General features: G+C 44.7%; 1 protein-coding gene across 4 annotated transcripts in view; it reads right to left on the bottom strand.

The window, feature by feature from the left end:
- Positions 1–9,623: 9,623 nt before the first annotated feature.
- Positions 9,624–14,101, bottom strand: part of KCTD1 (potassium channel tetramerization domain containing 1) — a 102,451-nt gene continuing 97,973 nt past the window's right edge. For all 4 annotated transcript variants that reach the window (XM_064442827.1, XM_064442828.1, XM_064442824.1 and 1 more), the window contains exons 4-5: positions 13,722–14,027; positions 9,624–9,998 (exon numbers count right to left, since the gene is read on the bottom strand). In XM_064442827.1, coding sequence (XP_064298897.1) covers positions 9,840–9,998; positions 13,722–14,027 — 465 coding nt within the window. In that variant the 3' untranslated portion in view covers positions 9,624–9,839. The remainder of the gene's footprint in view (positions 9,999–13,721; positions 14,028–14,101) is intronic.

Genomic DNA, 14,101 nt, shown 5'->3' with positions numbered 1-14,101 from the left:
GCTTGAAAGGCTGTTTTTATTTATGCTTGGCGTATGAGAGCTCCTGGTTGTCACTTGGGAGAAGAGCTCATCCTACATGCACGTATCAACTTCATCCCACTGCCCGGAGTGGAGAAGTTCTCCTTTCCTGCGCTCCCCAAAGCAAACCTTTACCCAGGCTCTGCCCTGCCCAAGGTTGCCAAGGTGAGGGGAACGGACACAGAGTGCATATTTGTTTTTAAGAAAAACAGTCATGTGTTAGTGTAAATAATGACTGTTTCTGAAAAAAGAATCTGTATATTGTTTCTATTTCTTTTGATGAACTTTCTTACAGTCCATAGCGCATGCTGAGGAAGACAGAATTAAGTGATGGCCAGGCAGAAGACTGACTTTGAAATTAATCTATAGGTGGTGGCAGGAGAAAGTAAGAATATCATCAGTAACAAAACAGGCTTTCTCAGGATGTCTTTTCTTTTTTGCCCAGCATAAAGTGGCTGGCCTGTATTTCTTGTTGCAGTAACAGGTGCAACAGTTAAGTTATTCTTTTTTAAAGAATGAAAACAATCAAGATAATTTTCTCCTCCATGCATTTTCAGTCAAATTACTGTTCTTCTCTCACTCTGGCATGCTAAGGAAAAAGTATGTGCTAATCAGTTCCTCACATGGACGTTTTACTTGCCCTCATCATTTATCATTCCCATATTTTGCCATCACTATCCTGAACTAACAAGCAGCACACAAAATACAGACCTAATACCAGAGTTGCCAGTGATCCTAAATGCTTCACCTGTGATGTTGCCATTAACGGTTTTGATGACTTATATCTTCATTTTCCTATATTAAGGCCCTTTCTTGTTTACACAGTGGTCTTCCTTCCGTATGCCACTTCCACCCGTGCAGAGCTGAGCTTGCGCTGCAGAGCGGCAGGACTGGGACCCGGGGGGCCGAGCCCTCCGTCCAGCTACCTGCTCAAGCATGCACTAATTTGTCTACTCGGGGACACAGCTGTGCCCTGCTCACACCCCTGTGTGCTTCGCCAGCACCCTCGGCCCCCGGGAGGCCCCAGCTTCTTTCCACGGCAGACTTTAATTGCCCTTCTCCAGCCTGCTTTCCCCAGTGTAATTTTTTTTTAAACAAGTCTTGCTGGTTTATTCAGGGTGCCGGGAGCACCAGGCTTACAGTAATGCTGTTTCATGCAGATAGCGCTTTCACTGGCCTGGCCACACTCCTCTGTAGCCAGCACCGTTGCCTCTCTGGCAATTTTTTGCACTACTGGTGTGTCGCTCTGCAGAAAGAGGAGGATCTTGACAGTAACAAGTAGGGGCGTAGGGCCACATTTCTCTCCCTGACAAACCTTTCACATCTCGATCAGTCCAGTCCTCCCGGGAACGACAGAAGTGGTTGGGGTTAGAAGGGATTTCTGGCGATCATCTTGTCCATCTCCCCTGCTCACGCAGGGCCACCTCGAGCCATTTGCCCAGGACTGTGTACAGATGGCTTTTGAGTACCTCCAGGGGATCCAGAGCATTTGCTTGAGGGTGAACCAGGGGGCTGGGGCACCCAGGACACCCTGCTGCCAGCAGCACCCCTCCCACCGCTGCAGCCTGGGCAGCCCCTGACGGCGGGTACGGGAGCTGCCCCAGCCTGCAGCCCTTCCTCGCTGCTGAATGGTTACAGCCACGACAACTTTTGCATGGTTTCTCCTCACTGGTGCTGCTCTTGCAGCGCTTGCTCATGCAGCAAGGCCCAGCAAGCTGGGGAGGGCACCATTACAAGGGGCCCCTTGGTCACCCGTGCCAATTAGCTACCACATCTGCTGCGTGGAGCACCAGATGAGACTGGGCCAGCTGAGACTGCTACAACAAAAATAAAGCCAAGCCAAATATCGAGGACAAGCAACTGCCCCAATTTTTAATGACATGCATCAAAAGAGGCGGTTCGTCTTGTATTGCGGCTGTTATCAGGCCAGTGAGAAAGACAACAAAAAAAGCAACAACCAAGGATGTGGCTAAATGCCTCAAGTTAAAAAATAGATGATGTTTTAAATGAAGGCATACTAGCTAAAAGATGCTAGAGAAAGACTAAAATGAAGAGTAACATTTACTACCAATATGTGCAGAAACATCTTACTTCTCAGCTCCTCATCACAATATGGCCCCATATCATGTCTTTGATAGCTCTCATGGAAGAGGTTAGAACAAGACCCATATCAAACACAAGAGGGAACAGGAAAGAAGCATTTCCTAAACACACTGAGAAATGCAGTTTTTTTCCAGAACAAACCATCTCCTACTCTGATTGATTTATTATCTCCGCAGCACCCTTTGGGCTCAGTGGATATAACATTAAGCAGGTAAAGACTTAAGAATAATTTAAAATAGAGCTTACAGCAGAGTTGCAGATCAGACCGATTTCTGCTGTTGTAGGGTAAAAAAAAAAACAGAAATGCTCTATTAAATTCAGGGAAAAGACAGTTGTGGTTAAAGGTGTCAGTGAGAATGTGGTGAGACTGCACAGGGCAGCGAATTCACTACCAAGCCAGTGCATGAACAACGTGGTGCCATTGGTTTGGTATCACAGAGAAGGTCCTCCTCTGAGCCTGACACTCATTCACTCTCCAAAGAGCAACTGGAGGATTTTTCCCTTCCAGAAAGTGACAGATCAGTCAAGAATGAACCTGAATGCGTGAAACATGTTAAACCACCATGTTACATGCGCGGTATTTGATTTTTCTTAAACATTGTTTCTTTGTACTTCCTCACTAGCCTTCAAAGTACTCCGAGTACTCTCTGCTCATGCAATATCTGGTTTCAGGCAAACAGCGTGGCAGTTTGCCTGAGCTGAGAAAATATGCTTGAAGTCTGCATTCACAGGCGGCTTCAACATCCTAAGGAAAACGCTTTGTTTTTGTAGCCTGAAAGTATGTCACAAACATGAATAGAATTATACGCTCGCTCTCCCTCGCCCTCAATCCTCTTTACCTTAGGAAAAAAATATACACTTCCAATTACGGGGCCAGTTAAAATCAATACAAAGGTGGGAGAAAACAGATCATTTTTCTTATGGAAGTAACTGTTTTCATTAATTTTTCATTAGTCCTGCTTTTGTTGTGCTATCCATCACTGAAGGAGCTGGTATGCAGTAGATTACATTTAGGTTATCTTACATGCTTCCAGGATTTAGTAGATATTGCCTGATAAAGCTGCGAGCTTTATGGCTTTAACTTACATCTATCAATAATGCATCAGAAGAGAATTTTTCTGTGGAACAGCTGTCCCTGAGCCAAGCAGCTTTCTCCTGGAATATCTGCACTGGTTATAGCTGAGACGATAGCACAGCTTTCAAACTACTCATCTAAAGGTTACAACTGTAAGAAAGACGAGCAGATGCTTAAGGAACAAGATAACCCATGAGGGTGTCAGCCCTAGTTTCATTTCCCTGCTGTTGTCATTTTTATTTTGAAGCGTTTGAAGCCGGCAGCCAGCCGTGCCTTGCCCCATCTCAGCAACCACACCTGAAAAACGTTCCTGCCATCGACCATCCTGGCGCGTGTCAGGATTTTTTGTTGGAACCACTACATGAATGACCAAAGCTCTTTCACAAATGGCACTGGAACTTTTTGTTGCTGTTCCCCCCGCCCCGTAATGCCCAGGTTCTGCGGTAAGGTACCAAAACATCATAAAGACAAAATTACAGTCACTACTGAAGAGCTGAGCCAGAGGAAGGAGACGAAGACATCAGTAGACCCTACTTAAAATGTGAAAGGTAAAGGGTATGTTATTTAATTCATTTTTCTCTCACTTGGAAAAGAATTAGAAAAAAAATCCCAGAGGTATATCAGGCCTAACATGGTTGTAGCGTTACTTTTTAAGCTTATTCAGACATCTCAGGGTCTGAAGTATTTGCCTGAACAGCCTGCAACTCTCAGTTTTAAAAACCATGTGTCACAGCACCTCACCGATTCCAGCCTCTTTCTATACTGCAAGAGTGGTTGTGAAAGAGGGTGGCAGCTGAGCGTGACTCTTGAAGTGCAGCTTGCCACCCTGGGGGTTGGAAGTCGAGCCTCTTCAGCCTCCCCAGCTGCAAGATGAGCTTATTGCTACCTTCTTCCCCCACAGGTAGGGAGATGCTTAATTGAAGGTTTGTACAATGCTTTGAAGACACCAAGCATTGCATTAGGGCCAAAACTATTACTCTCGAGCTGCCCAGGCACAGCCCCAAGCAGAAGAAAAATAAGGCTCCTGAACTGGAGAAAGCTAGGGAAAGAAATGTTATTTATCTGGTAATAAGTGTTTTTAATGTGAGCCACCTAGGGCTGAAGTATTTATTCCGAAGCAGCAGCGATTAGTGAAATCACAGCTACAGATCTTCAGAGCTAGTGTTCACACTCTGGTTGTTCTGTCTTTTGTTTTTGCATTGAGTGTAATTGTTTGGAGTTTGATCAAAATGAAGTATCAACCATCTGTTGGTGATCCCTATTAATCCCCCTGGTTTGAACTACAGCCAGTATGAGTATAGTACGTGAGTTTTGGGGACTTCAGCATGCGTAGTTTTTGTTTTAAGCCAACGCCCAAAGTGAGGTGCGCGCTAGACAGGTCGCTGCCCTGCCCTTTAGACTGCATCCTAACAGTGAGCAAGCAAGGCCAGGCACCCCACCACTTTCCTCAGGAAAATTAATAACACTGACAAGCTACATAATAGAACAGAAGCTAGAAGACCATTTGGGGTTGTAGATGAGATCATTTATCAGCCCAAACTCTGGAGTACGGAGACAAATCTCCCTCCCTCCGTCTCTCCCTGGACCAGCAAGCCAGAGCTGTGCTCCAAGGACCGGGGGATGGGGCTCGCTGGGCTGGGCAAGGGCACCAACACCCCATGTTCCCCGACGGGCACAAAGCCAGCCTGTTCACACCAGTGACGGCCTCTCTGGAGACAACAGCTTATGGACATACAGTTTCAATGGGGCTGAGAGAGAAAAGTCTGACTGAACCATGCTTCCTCTGACCTGCAGTGGAAAATACAGTGTTTTTCAGAAGCAACGCAGAACAGAGGTGACTTACAATTGCCGTCAACACAACAGTACCACCAGCTGATCAGCATGCCACACCTCATAATCCCTAAATTACACTGATCTGTAATTCAGCTCATAACTTGGGTATGAGGCAAGTTCACCATGAATACAGAAGGCAGATGATGGGATCTGGCCCATAATATCTGACATCTGTTGAAAAACTACATAGTGTTCCTTATTTTAGGTGCATCATACTCAATAATGGATTAAGTCCCTAGTCAATAGACGTGTGAAAAATAATCACAGACTCAAGGAAAAGTGCACTTTTCCCCATCTGTCAGAGGACAGTTCCATTTCTGGAGCTCACACCCTTGTACAAACAAGGGGATGCTTCAGCACATTGGCACTAAGGTTTCCACCCAGCACGGATGTTAGCATCCTGGTTACCAGCTAGCAGCGCTGGCTCAGCTTACAAGGGGATGAAATTTTGTGCTATGTGCCTGCGTCTTTTTTTCAGAAGTGGGGTAAGGATACAATTTTAGCAGTTTCGATCTCGAATAGAGGATCCCAAATACTAAGTCAGTTTTGGGGGCTTCAATAACCAGGTCAATGAAGTAGCAGCCAAAGCCAACACAGGCACCTGATGCAACGTATTAACTTTTGGTGGTGGCGATCCCTCCAGACCCTTGAGGAATAATAAACCACTCAAACTGTAGTCTGAGAAAAAGCAACTGGTCTACAGGCCCTGAGGATGCCTTGGTTTCATTTCCACTGTAAATAAACCTCAGGCAGCAAGAATGCCTACATACAAATACCAGTTGTCCCTAGAAATAATTCATAATATAGAATTCCACAGTCAAGAAATGACAGATGGAAATAAATATTTTTAATTCTCTAAAATACTGACCATTGGTCAATAAAAATTCTTTTCTCACCCCTTGAAATTAAACCCTTCCATAAATCCAATCCTTCCCCAAAAATGGGAACATTAAAGAAAAATGCACTTGACAAGTCATTTCGGTGACAGTAAAAACCCTGTAATTAGCACAGCAATCAATTTTTAAAGGTTGCTGCAAAAAATTATACTCATGAGCAAATCTCTTCAAATTGAAATCAGTGCCTGTTTAGCATAAAGAAAAATAATTGAACGGGTGGCTCAACTTTCATGTTTTCAGAGGCTAGTAGATTGGTCCCACTGGATTTCGATACGGATTCTATTGGGCATCAAAAGCCAATGCCTCAACTATATCTGCTTGTGCCAATCAAGACCTAAAATGATCACCTTGCTCTAGACTCATGGCAATGGAGAGGAAAAACCTTCGGTGGGCCAGACTACCTGGCCAATAAGTACCTGGAGATAGAATAACTTAGCAGCACCTATTTACAAGCAGCGCTTTTGGAAAGATAGATTAACCTAGTAACTAAGTGGGACTTCACTGTCTCCAGAGCAGGGTAAATTTACTCAGTCTTCAATGGGACACTCACAGTTTAAAGGTTCATCCAAGTGTGCCAGGATCCATACTTACGCTACTTAGCTGTTCGGTACATTAGGGAGGTAATAGGGGAAGAATTAAACCCTGGGTCGATGGTTATTGCAGAAATCCAGCGTTCACGTTACCAAAACAGAGGGTGAAGACCCAGTTCCTCTGCCTGTGTCTCACTGTGGGAAGGGGTGTTAGGTAGCATCTGCAATCTCTGCATGTCCACAGCAGTTCTCCTGGCAGCTGCTTAACCAAGTTGAAGTACAATGTTGGCAGCTACTGTTCACAGCAGCTCTTCCTCTTGTTATTAAATACAGCACCACTGATAGCATAAAATGGAGTCATACTTTTTAATAAAAAATTAGATAAATTTAAACTATTATACACGTGAAAATTACTAACCTCCAGAAGAGAGCTGACCGTAATCTGGTTGTCCTTGGTTCCCCCCACTCCCCCCTTCCTGGATATATGGCTCATTTGTCTGTTGATCAGTTTTTCTAAAGAACATTTTAAAAACACATGGTTACAAGCCTCAACTGCAAACAGGACTAATCTCATTTGCTCTCTAAAATCTACATCTAGCTTATATTCCTGTATCCAATTTGCATCAGTCATCGCTTTCGTTAATCGTGACCTCTTACTCCATGACCACACCGTAATTCCAGAGACATTTGCATTCAGGGTCTCAGAGTGATTTTTGACTCCATCAACAACAAATGTGGGGTCTGTGGGAGGGTGACCAGCCAGCTGGGGATTTGGGAGGAGCACAAAGGTGTCCTTGGTGTCATCGAGTTGGACAGGTACGCCCTGAGCAAGGAGAACCGCTGTCTGAGCACTACCTGCTGGCTTTGGAAGCTACGCAACAAAAGTGGCAAAGCTTCTCATCCTCCACACCGAGCCTGTGCAAAGGCCAGGGGTGGTGTGGGCGCTGCTAGCACTGGGGCAGGTGCCATGGGGCCAGTTTTGGGGCTGCTGATGCTCCTGGCCAGGCAGGCTTGGGGTACCTGCTGGCTAAGCAGCAGCAGCGAGCAGGGAAAGGAGCTGCAGCCCCCCGGCTCCAGCCTGCACCGGAGCACATGCCTGTATGTAAACCATAGCAGCAAACAGGGCAGGTCTGGATTTGAGAGTACCTTTAGGCTTAACAGACAGTGTAACTATATCCCTGGGTACACTGCGGAGGCCCCAGAAAGTGAGGCTCCACCTGGAAAGGCAGGCAGGTTTTTCTGCAGCAAACTGTTTCTGAAACATCACATCGCCTTGCTCTGGCAACCCCTGTACTCTCAGCCCACGGGGACCAGCGTCTTTTTCAACATCACAAATTTCATACCACTTTCAACAGCTTAAAGTTCGGTCAATATTTATTTCCCAGGACTTCAGCTTTCTGACTTCTATGCAAACTAACAACCAAATTGTGGGCAGTAAGATCAAGCATTTGTTTATTTTGTAAGAAGACTACTTGCTGCTAATTGAAAACAAGCATTTTCAATGAGGCAGCTGTTTCAGTACTGTGAATAGACAGATCAGCATCACATTGAAGATCTAATAACCCGCTAATGAACCTTAATTTTTGGCGCTCCCTCCTTCACCCATTTCCACATTTCAGTAATTTCAAAACTACTGATACGTGCTGCCAGAGAGTTAAGTACGCCCTCTGACATCTTTTAATAAACACCCCCAAAAATGGTAGCTTTTTTTTTGAGTTATCAGACTATATTAAAAACCTTGTTACATGTATTTAACAACTTTTCTCTTAAATAAATAGCAAAGTGTCACCAAAATGAACGGAATGCCAGCACCATTGCATCGACAGAAACTTCCATACTAGGATGAACACACAGTCATATTCTGGAATATTGCACAAAAAGATACTTTGGAGGAAAGGTGGTGGTTGCTGGTGCATTTTAGGTGGTAAAAGCATCATCCCGTGAATGGTCCGTGCAGCAGCATCGTGATGTGGCACCTTTGCAAAATCTCACCGGCCTGAACCAGGCGGCTGCAAAGGTGGCCTCGGTGAGACTCTGCACGAGAACAACTCGCAGGACATCGACTTACCGCCTGCTATCAAGAGTAACAGCTGATGGTGTAGCACGAGGGGCTGACCGTCTCACTCTCTAGGCAGAACACCACTAGCTTTAAACGGGGGAAATGAACAACATTAAAAACAAACAGGCTGACTAACACCCAACAGAGCAAGGGCTTGGAGAGCTGAAGCTGCCAACTCCTTAGTCAGGAGGGAAGGATGCAACTATTCACCATTACACTGAAGGTTACAGAACCAGGTGTCATTTTTTGACAGGTTTCCCTGGGCTGAGCCGGTGTTATTTTTGAGTCTGACCAACAGCCTCTCTTCAAACTGGGACAAAGCTTAAACAGGACAGTGCTGAAGGAAGGCCAGCCACGTGCAGCACACCAGGCAGATCCCACAACAGCCTCTGCTGCCTTTAACTCACTCCACCGTGCGCAGGCAGCTCTGCCTGCCCGAGCGGCCACCACACCACGTGCTAGAGTGCAGTCAGCTAAATCCCACCTCTCTGCTTCTGTTGGCTTAAATCAGACCCTTGTTATTTTAAACAGAGTTTATTGTATTTAATACATTATAAAATTTGAAAAAATTGTAGGAAAGCAGCAGATTCAAACCAGAGCATCTCTACCAAATATTAATTATTCTGGCCCCCTTTGAAAAAACACAAAACAAAAACAACAAAAAAAACTCATTCAAAAGAAAAGTTAACCTTTCACATCTGTGAGGGCAGACAAAAAGTGTGCGACTTCTGTACAAACTACATTTAAAATTTCGGTCGACTAGCTTTCCAATGCAATGGATGGCCATCTCCTGAACACCTACCCATCCACCTCTAAAAAAGACAGACATAAACCTCCATATGCAAGTAAAGTTGAGTCAAGGTGTGTACACGTTAAAAAGTGGATTGCTGTTTGGCAATGGAAAATGGGTGAAGAGTAGTCTATGTATCCCCCAATGGAAATGGCTTGTACACCGTTAAGTGGGCCCGAGTCAGGCCTAGGACACTTAATGGCCATCACAGCACCAACCTCATCTACCATTTTTTTGTTGTTGTATTTCCTACCCTTTGACATATACATACATATATATATGTACATACATACATATACATACATATTTTTTTTGTGTGTGTGTGTTTTCTTTTACACCTTGAGGTTATTATGATTATTACTACTACTCCAAATGTTCCCATATGAATTCAGGTGTGGTCTCTATATTTGATATAAATGTGTCTTTTATTCAATTTTAGTTCCAGGACTTGTTTGGAGTCCAAACTGCACATGAAACGTCCCCCTTTTTTTCTCTCTCTCTCTTTTTTTTTTTTGCATAAAGAAATATGTCCATTTTAGTCCAGAGGCTCTTGCTTTATTCGAATGACGGAGGGTGCACGAGATGTCCTTCTGAGTTCTCGTCTCAGTACGTATTCACTGAATTGGGAAGAGTCCACCCCACCTCCACATGAGCCAACAATCTCAAACCCTCTTTGCTGTAACCTCTCAAGTACCTGCAAAAAAGAGGAAACAAACACTGATGTGTAAGTAAATAACAGACTATTAGCTGTCCAAGGACAATAACTGCTGTTTTCAAATGGATCCAGCTAGGAGACAAAAGTGGTTACACAGATCTGCTAACTGGCTCCCTCAGATTCATTGTATTGGACTGATTTCTGCTGACTTTGTCCACTGAGCAAAAAGAAAAATGAAGAAAAATACATATTCTTTTTTTTAAGTACTGTCAACAAATCCAGTATTCTTCTAGCCACAGAAACAAGCCTGGAAAAACGCATTCTCTGCTTCACAAAATTTACAATACAAAAGTGCAAATACAGTATTGCACAGCAGACACCAGAGGATGCTGAGCAAACACCTCAACTAAATGGTGACAATGTAGATATTGCCAGTCATAATTTCAGAAAAGTTACCATCATATTTTCTAGAGACTTAAAAAAACAAACCAACTGCGACTACAAAGGTTTGTGGCTACAGTTACCTGTGGTAAAACCTGTGACCTCTTAACATTATATATGGGACTAACGAGTTCTGCCTATTCACCTTCTTTCCTCCCTTTTCACAACCTGAGTGTTGCTTCCAGTGGGAAATACAATGGAAAAAATAATAATAATAAAAAAAAACAAACCACAAGGGAAAAAGAAGATTCAGGCAGGACTCCCAGAGCAGCAGGGGGATGTGCCCAACTCAGCTCACCCAACAAATGATGCTGCAAAGACCTCAGCTCCTCGGGGTCAGCTGTGATGGCCACCAGCCCCAAAGGTGGGGCTGATGTTCCTGCACTCCAAAGGATGTGGGACCCTCTGTCCAGCATGACTGGACCTCACTGGGGTTGTGCTGGGAGCAAGTGCCTGAGTCCTTCCCAGCCATTTCACCAATTAGCAAATTGGCTTGCGTGTGTGCTGGGACAGCAAGGGCAAGCAGAGTGGCAGAAAGCTGCAGAGGATTTGGCGGGGGTGGGGGGTGGGGAGAAGCAAGCTGTGCTTTAAAAATGCTTAAAACAAGACATGCCATGTCCTTACATGTATTGCTTCAGGTCGGCACATGTCTTTCCAAAATACCTGAGCATGGTTAATCGCACAGCAGGCAAATCTCAAAAAGGAGGGGGTGGAAAAAAGGACTCTGAAAAAAAAACATCAAAACATCTGTACAATTTTTGTTTACCCCGATTTTTAGTTTTTAACAATAAAAGCCAAAATCCCCCAAAAATGTCTTAGTTCAAGCCACTGAAAAGTAGAGTAGGAGAACTTAGGTCCTGAGAAAAAACGCAGTGGAAGAACTGGTCAGGAAACTAGCCCAGCTCTGGACAAGCCATTTGGTCTGTACTTCACCCACCAGGGCTACTGGTAGTCCCTGTCCCGGCCCATATTGTTATTAGGACTGGGAGATGCTTACGTCTCCCCCAGAAATGGAAGATGCAGCATTATCTATGTGTGATCGCCATCTCTCTTGAAGCCTGTGCGTATTTTGCCACCCTGACTCGGGTTTTTCACATGGGTAAACATGCTTGGCAATTCTTACTTGTGCGACGAAAACGTAAGCATCAGAATACCTGGCAAACAACTAAAGGATACAACTGCTTTGAGAACTACCATATGGCATGTGGCTAAATAACCCTCCTTGAAAGACTTACCCCTTTTCAGTTGTAATCTTATATCTAAGGCTGTTCTAAATTTGCATTAATCACTACGACAAAACAACTTCGATGTTTCAGCATGACAGTAAAGGGTAGTAAGAGACAACTATCGAAGCATAACGTGAGTTAACCATATCTTGATAAGTCTAGATAGGTCTATCCAGAATCCTGTGCGAAGTACTAGCCCATATGCAGTCCCTGGCGAGTTTCAGTGCACACTGCAGTGCTCAGCCCGCTTCCTCTGGGGAGGGAGCAAAGCAGAGCTTCTACACCTGGACAGCAGGACCAGGCAGATGGAAAGACACCAACCTCGGCTTGCAAGTCTCTTCCGTGTAAGAACTCTCTCGTGAGTCAGAAGCATTTAGGAGGTGTATCTAAACCAAACAGCATCAACAGTGCTAGTGACAATTCCAGATGTGAAGAAGTGTTCTCACTCCAAGTGCTGGCTGTGCGGGATGTGCTGACTAGGTGGAGACAGGTGTGTGAGGTTGATTGTTTTTAACCAAAAAAGGATAAAACAGATGACACTAGAACTTATAAATTTATTATGATTATTCCAGAAATTACCTGCATTTGTGTCCCAGATTTTTTCTTATCCATTTCATAACGGCTACTGATTTTAGATATTGTTACACAGAATCATAGAATGGTTTGGGTTGGAAGGGACCTTTAGAGGCCATCTAGTCCAACCCCCCTGCAGTGAGCAGGGACATCCCCAACTAGATCAGGTTGCTCAGAGCCCCGTCCAGCCTGACCTTGAATGTTTCCAGGGATGGGGCATCTACCACCTCTCTGGGCAACCTGTGCCAGGGTTTCACCACCACCACCATTGTAAAATATTTCTTCCTTTTATCTAGTCTAAAGCTACCCTCTTTCAGTTTAAAACCATTACCCCTTGTCCCATCGCTACAGGACTCTACTACGCCATAATACAATAGGAAAAACTGCTGAAAATGAAAGAGGGTCTTCCCTGAGACCATGAGTGGGTTGCTATTTGCAATAACAGACATGCCTTTAGTTTTTTTACCACAGCAAGGAGGAAGACCGAACGTGTTTTCTTCATCCAAAGTAAAAAGAACATGGTGATTCATTCAATTATTAGAGAGGACTTACCAAATGCAAAAGACCTGGGTAACACTAGAAAATGGACACCCTAGTTTTTAACCACACCTATGATAACTTCCCCCCTCTGTACCCTTCACATTACACACCTTGCCTGATAGTTTCGTTGAAGGCTCAAAGTCCTCCTAGGATGTCCCAGTTTGAAATATAGCAGAAGGGGCTGAGGCAAAGCCCCCTCTACGAGGGTAACAACAGATGTCTTCTCCTGTGGCTGCAGGCTGCTCCCTTCTCCAGAAATACTGGGTCCTGTTTCAGGAGGAAGGAGGAGGAAGGAGGAGGATGCTGGCTGTGTTCTCTCTGTGGAAGTGTGGCCCTCCTTTCAGTAGCTGGTCAATGCTACTGTCCTGTTGTCTCTTTCTTACATTAATTCCCTCCTTTCCTCTCACTTCTCACTTGGTAACTTGTTACACCCAGAATAAGAGACTGGGGCTTCACCTTTCTGCTCCTCCATTCCTCTTATTTAGTTTCAGTGCTCTTGTGGACTCTGGCAAATCAGAGCATCTCCACTACTTTTCTCAGGTGAAGGGACAGCTCCCGATGCCCTCACAACAGGCTCTGTGATGACATTCCCTCTCTGGCTTGAGATGTCCCTGTGCCCTCTCATCAAGCCAGAAAACAACTTATAACAAGCAGGGCAAGGGACTGGAAGCAGGCTTGAATGGTCACCCTATATTCAAATGCCAAAAATAATTTCTCCAAATACGCACTGTCTTTATATTGAGGCAAACACTTATCTCCTAAACCAGGTTTTTAACACTACTGTAGTTTGCTCGCAAAGAGATTTGGTGATGGTATGCATGAATTAATCTGAGAAATTGGTCCTGACCCATAGAAGTAAATAACTAGCTCAAAGCCTCCAGCTGACTTTGTTCACCAAATGCTCCAGCGACAGGGAAGAGGGTCAGCCCCCTGGTACCTGGCCAGCGAGCTCCCTTCAAAAAATGCGTATGTGACTTCCTACCTGAACTGAGTTGAGGTGACAGTATCCGTTCAGTGGAAACCGGATGACATGCGTTGAGTCGTGATTCCAGCCAGCGTTGACAGAATTACACATCACGTCACCGATTTCTGGAAACACTTCTTCTATCAATGACTTATCACCACTGAGTGTAATCCTCTCTCCAAGATCTGGGGCAACTCGCACCACCAGGCACTCACAAGACTTTGAGAAGCGGCCACTCTCCCGGTCCTGTTTCCACCTTTCCATCTCTCCTAGCATGGGCTGAAGCTGGAAATACTTTGCTTCTTCATATAACAAACTGTAGTCCTGAAAGACACATATATTACTGTGCACAATTAAGAAAGAGGCATTGCTAATGTACCGCTTAATGTAGATGGTTA

This window comes from Phalacrocorax carbo, chromosome 2, assembly GCF_963921805.1.
Source record: "Phalacrocorax carbo chromosome 2, bPhaCar2.1, whole genome shotgun sequence".
Classification (NCBI taxonomy): domain Eukaryota; kingdom Metazoa; phylum Chordata; class Aves; order Suliformes; family Phalacrocoracidae; genus Phalacrocorax; species Phalacrocorax carbo.
Note: the sequence above shows the minus strand (reverse complement) of the source record. Positions and strands in the feature narration are given on the sequence as shown.